Source organism: Ranitomeya variabilis, chromosome 8 (genome assembly GCF_051348905.1).
Source record: "Ranitomeya variabilis isolate aRanVar5 chromosome 8, aRanVar5.hap1, whole genome shotgun sequence".
NCBI lineage: Eukaryota > Metazoa > Chordata > Amphibia > Anura > Dendrobatidae > Ranitomeya > Ranitomeya variabilis.
The window spans coordinates 64,728,611-64,737,858 of record NC_135239.1 but is presented as its reverse complement, the minus strand read 5'-3'; the positions used below and the strand labels follow the sequence as shown (position 1 = coordinate 64,737,858).

General features: G+C 42.7%; 1 protein-coding gene across 3 annotated transcripts; it reads left to right on the top strand.

Annotated features, from left to right (window-relative positions):
• The first annotated feature begins 1,072 nt into the window (after positions 1 to 1,072).
• Positions 1,073 to 8,776, top strand: LOC143788930 (uncharacterized). 3 transcript variants are annotated; one of them, XM_077278898.1, is made up of 10 exons: positions 1,073 to 1,274; positions 1,351 to 1,440; positions 1,529 to 1,621; positions 1,712 to 1,763; positions 2,010 to 2,081; positions 2,350 to 3,348; positions 5,671 to 5,721; positions 7,666 to 7,755; positions 7,846 to 7,938; positions 8,667 to 8,772. In XM_077278898.1, the coding sequence occupies exons 6-10, from the start codon at positions 3,123 to 3,125 to the stop codon at positions 8,675 to 8,677; spliced, it is 471 nt and encodes a 156-aa protein (XP_077135013.1). In that variant the 5' UTR covers positions 1,073 to 1,274; positions 1,351 to 1,440; positions 1,529 to 1,621; positions 1,712 to 1,763; positions 2,010 to 2,081; positions 2,350 to 3,122; the 3' UTR covers positions 8,678 to 8,772. The 3 variants fall into 3 exon arrangements, with proteins under 3 accessions (XP_077135013.1, XP_077135014.1, XP_077135015.1); XM_077278899.1 differs by lacking the exon at positions 1,712 to 1,763; XM_077278900.1 differs by lacking the exons at positions 1,712 to 1,763; positions 2,010 to 2,081 and having other exon boundaries at positions 1,079 to 1,274; positions 8,667 to 8,776.
• The last annotated feature ends 472 nt before the right edge of the window (positions 8,777 to 9,248 follow it).

The window sequence follows — 9,248 nt, the reverse complement described above, 5'->3', positions numbered from 1 at the left end:
AGCCCTAGACACACATCTGCCGGTATGCTACTGCGAGCGATGATTACCGGGTCCTGTGGAGGGATGTCTGTGCATAGTGCAGCACAGTAATAATCACTGCACTCGTATATTGAAAGTTGCTTGATAAAGTGGAAAGTTTATCCACAAGTGAAGTTTCATGTTGAAGCGATAGGCACAAAAACGTTTCAGCCAACCCGTGGCCTTGTTCACAATATCGCTGTATTGGACCGAAAAAACAAACAAAGAAACATAATCAGACAAAAATTATATACATATGTACAATTGCCAGGTCATATATACATTTTTACGAATACATGTAGAGAGGGTTTGCCAAAATGAGGTCCATTTGCCAAAATGAAGACAATGTTCAATTAAATTGGTAAGGTAAAGGGAAGGGTTTATACATCATGTGAACCTAAGACGAAGAGACGGGTTTAGTGGAGGCAGAGTGTATAACATACCGACGGATAAGAGCGTTAAACATACCCAGAGAGTAAATTTGTTGAGTACAAGTTTGTATGGCTAGAACAATTTGATAAGAGACCCAAACGGATGCACCTGTAAAGAATAATATTATATAAGGTACGGTAAATCAAAGCTAGTGCATGCAGGCGGTATAACAGTGTAAGACAATGAAATAGTGCTTGTACTGTCTAAAATGTATATGCATGTTCAATAAATGCTGGAGTAAGGGAGCCCAAAGTCTGCCCCTTATATCTGGTTTTGGATCATATAGATACAATGTACTGTAGTCCCTGCTTGGGATAGAGCTATAGCGTAGCTGCGTGTGGCTGTAGAGAAAGTGGCAAACATAGTGTAAAATGCCAGGCACCAGCACACTCTGTGTTCCTACAGAACCCACTTCACATATACTGCGCAAGCGCGAGTAGCAATTTCCAGTGCGCAGGTGCCGCTGTCAGGACACAGTGCGCAGACGCCGCCCCTCTGTGCCTCTATAGAGCCCCCTCCATACTGCGCAAGCGTGGGCAGCGATATCCACCACGCAGACGCCGCTGTCTGGGCACAGTGCGCAGGCGCCGCCCCTCATCTGGCCACAATGAGTTCCACTTTCACTTTCGGTTTCCCACAAATGCGCTCTGCGCATGCGCCCGTGGGCACCTCACATCCAGTCATATGACCGGCTGGAGCTAGATTTAAGCAGGATGGGGGACATTATCAGTAGTCCTCCCACTGCGTAGACACGGACCGTGTCGGCATATCCCACTCATCCACCAACGCTGGCTCGGCATTCCAGGATATGTAACCGCATGAAAGTAAGATATCATCGCTCCAACAGATAAGTAATGTATTTAACTATATTGAGTCTCAATCTCACTCTCTTCTTTTTAGCGCTATTCTCCCGTAGTCTCCCTGGGATCTTGAGTACCACACAGGGACTCAGCCACCTGACCTCTCAGTCCTTTTATTTAGACAAGACAGGTACTATACTCGCTTTCTTAATTTGCATATGAACATGTGTTGACATCCTATTCCTGGCATCTTACACTGTTTTCCACTTTCTCTACAGCCACACGCAGCTACACTATAACTCTATCCCGAGCAGGGACCACACAGGGACTCAGCCACCTGACCTCTCAGTCCTATTATTTAGACAAAACAGGTACTATACTCGCTTGCTTAATTTGCATATGGACATCTGTTGACATACTATTCCTGGCATCTTACACTATGTTTGCCACTTTCTCTACAGCCACACGCAGCTACGCTATAGCTCTATCCCAAGCAGGGACTACAGTACATTGGCAAGTAATGGATTAAAATTACGCTGTTCATACTAAATATACTACATAACTATGGTTACCCACTATATCTATATGATCCAAAACCAGATATAAGGGGCAGACTTTGGGCTCCCTTACTCCAGCATTTATTGAACATGCATATACATTTTAGCCAGTACAAGCACTATTTCATTGTCTTACACTGTTATACCGCCTGCATGCACTAGCTTTGATTTACCGTACCTTATATAATATTATTCTTTACAGGTGCATCCGTTTGGGTCTTTTATCAAATTGTTCTAGCCATACAAACTTGTACTCAACAAATTTACTCTCTGGGTATGTTTAACGCTCTTATCCGTCGGTATGTTATACACTTTGCCTCCACTAAACCCGTCTCTTCGTCTTAGGTCCACATGATGTATAAATCCTCCCCTTACCTTACCAATCTAATTGAACATTGTCTTCATTTTGGCAAATGGACCTCATTTTGGCAAACCCTCTCGACATGTATTCGTAAAAATGTATATATGACCTGGCAATTGTACATATGTATATAATTTTTGTCTGATTATGTTTCTTTGTTTGTTTTTTCGGTCCAATACAGCGATATTGTGAACAAGGCCACGGGTTGGCCGAAACGTTTTTGTGCCTATCGCTTCAACATGAAACTTCACTTGTGAATAAACTTTCCACTTTATCAAGCAACTTTCAATATACGAGTGCAGTGATTATTTTATACTACAATTTATGGGACTTTGAGGCCCCGTTCACTAGCACCGTGATTCACATTCGTCGAGTGCTAGCTTTCGTTTTTTACAAGTGTTTGCTTTCTAAGCTTCAAGCACCGACCGAGTCCATGTCAGCCGAGACATATGTCTATGATGAAGCTACTGGCTCCACCATCCTATCCAAAGTAAAGACAAAGTTCGATTTTCTTCATCTACCAAGCAAGGACGTGAAATCAAGGGATTGGGAGAAGGAGAGAAAGAAACTCATTGGATATGAACTACACTGTGCAACCTTAGGAGAGTATCATCGGCAAGCCAAAATACCACGAGGCTTACGTTGCAACTTACGTCCAACTCTATTTTCGCACAATGAAAAGTACTGTGCCAAATTTCAAAAAATCTTGAACAAATGCTCATTTGACATTATACTATTATCTATAGAGTATTTACAGGAAGCCATAAAAGACACCGAGGAGAAAATTTAAAGTATCGAAACTCAACTCTCATCCACCTTGGACAATACGGAATTCACTACACTCAAGAGTAAAGTGGACTCCATATTGACAACACACCAAAGAACTCTAGAGGAACGGAAACGTACAAAATTTCAAAGGGACATTGAGGACTACCAAACCAATAAAGTGTACAAATGGGAAGACCCATTTCCCCGCCAAACAAGATCAAGATATCGATGCACACCAGGGGGAAACTATCCCTCAGGAGGCTCTTCGCCAGCCGGAGGCTCTTCTGCTGGTTCTGGAAGCGAAACAGGGGGAGCCCCAAAAACAGGACCGCGTTTTTTAGGACAAACCGCATGCCCACGAGGAGGGCAAGGAAGAAGAGACGGGGATCATCACATGACGTTGAGGTCACAGGTAGGAGTCCAAACACTGTCATAAACATCTCTGACTATACCCTTTCTCCTCTAGAACTGAAGGTATTAAACATGGGCTTATCTTTATGCCCAACCGCTAAATGGGATTCATTCCAATTAGAGAGGGACCTTCAGCGTTTCTACAGAAACGTGAGATTGAAAGTACATTTTGAGGACAAAACTAATCCTGTAATCAACAGACTAGGCACACCATCTGACCTGGGGCATGAACCCAGGATCACTATAGGAGCATTGGGCCTAAGGAACCCTAGCACTTTTGTCCCATCAAAAACCAACCATGCAGTTGAAACCTTTGTCAATCTTCTTGACAGGGATATCAAAAAGTCATACATGAACAACGTCTTGGCCTCCTCCCTGTCCGACATAACCTTAACTCTTTGGAGAAACAAGCCCTTGACTCACTTAGTGAGAACAAGAATTAATTAGAAGAAGAAGTAATTAAACCGGTGGACAAGGGGGGAGCCATCGTTGTAATGAACAAACATCAATACACCACAGAGGTTAGAAGACAGCTCTCCGATACCAACACCTACAGGAAATTACAGGGGGATCCCACATTTGCCATACGTCAAAAAATCAATACTGTGGTCAACAAGTACGTTGACTCCAAAACCATTGACACCAAAACCAGAACTTATCTTATCAACCACCATCTGGTAACCCCGGTGCTGTACATTTTACCCAAAATCCACAAAGACCTCCAGAATCCACCGGGTCGCCCGATTGTGGCATCCACAGATTCGATGCTTAACCCCCTTTCCATATTTCTTGAAAAACTGCTTACACCATACACCAAGTTAACCAAATCATTTATACAAGACACAAGTGATTTTCTTGCCAAAATCCACAACGTCTACTATATTTCACCTGATAGTCTTCTATGCACATTAGATGTTAATAGTCTTTATACCTCAATCACACACGATAAAGGCATTGAAGCTGTCTCATTAATGTTACAAGAAGCCAACATTGACAAGGATTCCCAGGGTCTCTGTCTAGACCTACTCAACCTAGTGCTCAGGGAAAATGTTTACCTCTTTGAAGATGATTTTTTTGTACAGACTTGCGGGACCGCCATGGGGTCAAATGTGGCCCCGGCTTACGCCAACTTGTACATGGATCGGTTTGAACAAGAGTATGTATACCCTAATCTCCAATTTCAAGAACACGCAAAAACCTGGTACAGGTACATTGATGATATTTTTTGTGTCTGGCAGGGTGACCATACTAGCCTCCAAGAATTCCACAATAGCATCAATACTGTCAGACCTAAATTATCATTCACACTGCTCTACCACAGTCATGAGATTACGTTTCTAGACACCAAAATACTCAGATTCCCTGGGGAACCTTAACACTGACATTTATACCAAGCCAACGGACTGCAACAGCCTCCTGCTTTATAGTAGTTGCCACCCTAAGTCTACTAAGGATAGCCTCCCTAGATCTCAATTTAAAAGAGTATCCAGAATCATTTCAAATCCAGTAGTTAGAACAAATAGGATACATGAGATGTCCAACAAGTTTAAGGCCTGACATTATCCCATTAATCTCCTTAACACTGAGGCCATTCGGGTACTCAATGGAACCGAAAATACAACAATCAATCCACAAAAAACCCAAGACTTCCCTTTGTGCACAGTCACCACCCTACAATGCAGAGGATACACAACCTCATTCGGGGACACTGGCCATTACTTAGTAAGGCTTACCCAACCATTCCCATTTTCAAAGATCCCCCACTTATGTGCACCAGTAGACCCAAAAACATCAGGGACAGGGTGGTACGGGCTGATTTGGGCACAACAAAGACATCAACCACAATGACACTCACTGGACACAAACGTACAGGGACCTTCCCCTGCCTAAATTGCATGTGTTGTTCAAATGTAATAAAGGGCAATGAAGTAGTGCACCCCCGGACTGGTAAGTCATATCATATCAAGGATTATTACACTTGCAACACCAACTTTGTGATCTACATTATCAAATGTCCCTGTGGGCTACTATATGTAGGGGAAACAACCCAAGCAATTCGAGAGCGTATATCTAGCCACAAATCCACAATTCGGTGTGAGAAGTTGTGGCTTCCCCTCCCTCTTCACTTTAGAGAGGCTAAACACAGTGTGGCCCAACTGCGCTTTCAGGTTGTGGAGAAGGTTCCCCGCCCTAGGAGAGGGGGTAACCACGTGAAATTGCTTAAACAACGTGAAACGTTCTGGATCTATACTCTAGATACTTTACATCCACGTGGTCTAAACCGTGAAATGGATTGGCTAACCTGACTTTATTTTTTATATAGATGATCTGACCTTATGCACATATAACATCCGCAACTTGTACATCTATGACAGTAAGACACATACCCCACTTAAACCAAAAAATTTTTTCAAAACTTTTTTTCTTTTTTCCCTTTTTCATTTTTTTCATTTGTTTTCATTTTTCTTTTTTTCATTTTTTAATCTTTCATTTTTTAATTAATTTTTTTTCATTTTTTTATTTTTATTTTTTTTCATTTTTTTCATTTTCTTCATTTTTTCATTGTATTCATCATCATTCTTTTCAGTTATCCAAATTTTCAGTTATTTCATTTAGCTTCTATTTCCATTTCTTTTCAGTTTTTCATTTATTCCCATCTCTCATTTCCTTTATATTATTTTTTCATTATTTTCTATTTATTTTCATAGATCTATATTTCATAATATCCTTAATATTACTAACTGCTTTTCTCCTTCCTCTATACATATGGTTTGGACTCCTACCGTTTATCTGTTTATCTATGGCTTATAATATGTATTTTCCCGGAGGGGTCACTACACCATTGTATTAAATACTGGGTCATTTCCATTGTATATACTCACTACATCGTTAAGCCCCTGCCATATGTGACCATATGGAGGCTGGCACACTCAGCACCTAAAACTCCCTGCCACATGCCATCCCGCAGGTGCCGACGTTCCCTACATTACATCGTAGCCCTCAGCCTTGGCCATAATTTACTGCGCAGGCGCCAGCACACTCTGTGTTCCTACAGAACCCCCTTCACATATACTGTGCAAGTGCGAGTAGCAATTTCCAGTGCGCAGGTGCCGCTGTCAGGACACAGTGCGCAGGCGCCGCCCCTCTGTGCCTCTACAGAGCCCCCTCTGTTGTGAATTCTGCTCTTGGGCTCCCTCCGGTGGTCGTTAGTGGTAGTGCAGTTGTCTTGGGGTTGTAATCTAGGGCAGGTGTTTCAGCTTATGGCAGCTCTACTAGGTATTTAGGTTTGCAGGATCCATTACTCCTGGCCAGTTGTCCATTGTTCTTGGAGGGATTGCATCTCTCTCTGGTTCCTCATGCTCTGCTGCCAATTCAGCTAAGATAAGTGTCTGTTTTTTTGTCTCTGTGCACACATGCAGTGTGCTTGTAATTCATTGCAATTCATTTGTGTTTTTGTCCAGCTTAGACTTTGTTTGGATTTTTCAGTCATGCTGGATTCTCAGGAGTTGCAGATATACTTGCTATGTCTTTAGTTAGATGTAGTATATTTGTATTTTCTGCTGTGGATATTTTTAGGATTTTAATACTGACCGCTTAGAATTCTGTCCTATCCTTTTCTATTTAGCTAGAAGTGCCTCTTTTGCTAAATTCTGTTTTTCTGCCTGTGTGTGTCTTTCCTCTTATACTCACAGTCAATATTTGTGGGGGGCTGCCTATCCTTTGGGGCTCTGCTCTGAGGCAAGATAGAATTCCCATTTCCACCTATAGGGGTATTTAGTCCTCCGGCTGTGTCGAGGTGTCTAGGACGGGTTAGGCACACCCCACGGCTACTTCTAGTTGCGGTGTCAGTTTAGGGTTTGCGGTCAGTACAGATACCACTTACTCCTGAGAAAGTCTCTCATGCGGCTCTTAGGTCACCGGATCATAACACCCCTCCATACTGCGCAAGCGTGGGCAGCGATATCCACCACGCAGACGCCACTGTCAGGGAACAGTGCGCAGGTGCCGCTCCTCATCTGGCCACAATGAGTTCCACTTTCACTCTCGGTTTCCCACAAATGCGCTCTGCGCATGCGCCTGTGGGCACCTCACATCCGGTCATATGACCGGCTGGAGCTAGATTTAAGCAGGATGGGGGACATTATCAGTAGTCCTCCCACTGCCTAGACACGGACCGTGTCGGCATATCCCACTCATCCACCAACGCTGGCTCGGCATTCCAGGATATGTAACCGCATGAAAGTAAGATATCATCGCTCCAACAGATAAGTAATGTATTTAACTATATTGAGTCTCAATCTCACTCTCTTCTTTTTAGCGCTATTCTCACATAGTCTCCCTGGGATCTTGAGTACCACACAGGGACTCAGCCACCTGACCTCTCAGTCCTTTTATTTAGACAAGACAGGTACTATACTCGCTCTCTTAATTTGCATATGAACATGTGTTGACATCCTATTCCTGGCATCTTACACTATGTTTTCCACTTTCTCTACAGCCACACGCAGCTACACTATAACTCTATCCCGAGCAGGGACCACACAGGGACTCAGCCACCTGACCTCTCAGTCCTATTATTTAGACAAAGCAGGTACTATACTCGCTTGCTTAATTTGCATATGGACATCTGTTGACATCCTATTCCTGGCATCTTACACTATGTTTGCCACTTTCTCTACAGCCACACGCAGCTACGCTATAGCTCTATCCCAAGCAGGGACTACAGTACATTGGCAAGTAATGGATTAAAATTACGCTGTTCATACTAAATATACTACATAACTATGGTTACCCACTATATCTATATGATCCAAAACCAGATATAAGGGGCAGACTTTGGGCTCCCTTATTCCAGCATTTATTGAACATGCATATACATTTTAGCCAGTACAAGCACTATTTCATTGTCTTACACTGTTATACCGCCTGCATGCACTAGCTTTGATTTACCGTACCTTATATAATATTATTCTTTACAGGTGCATCCGTTTGGGTCTTTTATCAAATTGTTCTAGCCATACAAACTTGTACTCAACAAATTTACTCTCTGGGTATGTTTAACGCTCTTATCCGTCGGTATGTTATACACTTTGCCTCCACTAAACCCGTCTCTTCGTCTTAGGTCCACATGATGTATAAACCCTCCCCTCACCTTACCAATCTAATTGAACATTGTCTTCATTTTGGCAAATGGACCTCATTTTGGCAAACCCTCTCGACATGTATTCGTAAAAATGTATATATGACCTGGCAATTGTACATATGTATATAATTTTTGTCTGATTATGTTTCTTTGTTTGTTTTTTCGGTCCAATACAGCGATATTGTGAACAAGGCCACGGGTTGGCCGAAACGTTTTTGTGCCTATTGCTTCAACATGAAACTTCACTTGTTAATAAACTTTCCACTTTATCAAGCAACTTTCAATATACGAGTGCAGTGATTATTTTATTCTACGATTTATGGGACTTTGAGGCCCCGTTCACTAGCACTGTGATTCACATTCGTCGAGTGCTAGCTTTCGTTTTTTACAAGCATAGTGCAGCACAGGCACTGAAGCAGGGACTGAGGGTTTGGCACAGAGAGACAATGGAGACCCGGAGACTGCCTGTCCCTGTCTATGCCGTAGCCTGGAGTCCTCATTATCAGAGGAATATGTCAGGTAATAAATTGTTTTTCGAAAGCTTTATAGTGTAGTTTTAGGTCATAAGGATGGTTAGGGATGAGCTAGCAAGGTGCAGGGACAGGTAGTGATGGCTACTTGCACACATGTGCGGCACTTGTGGTTTTGCACTTGCGGTGAAATAAAAAAACTCTGCTAGCAGTGTTTTTTTCCATTGCTGTAAGTACCGCATTTGCCAGATTGCTGCAATACCGCAAGTGCTGCACATGTCCGCAAGT

Excerpts from the sequence above, each read along its gene's own strand:
- LOC143788930 (XM_077278900.1), top strand. The coding sequence starts at position 3,123 with ATGGGAAGACCCATTTCCCCGCCAAACAAGATCAAGATATCGATGCAC. Across the intron at positions 5,722-7,665 it reads CAACTTGTACATCTATGACA|CGCTATTCTCACATAGTCTC; the intron begins GTAAGACACATA and ends TCTTCTTTTTAG. Across the intron at positions 7,756-7,845 it reads CTTTTATTTAGACAAGACAG|CCACACGCAGCTACACTATA; the intron begins GTACTATACTCG and ends CTTTCTCTACAG.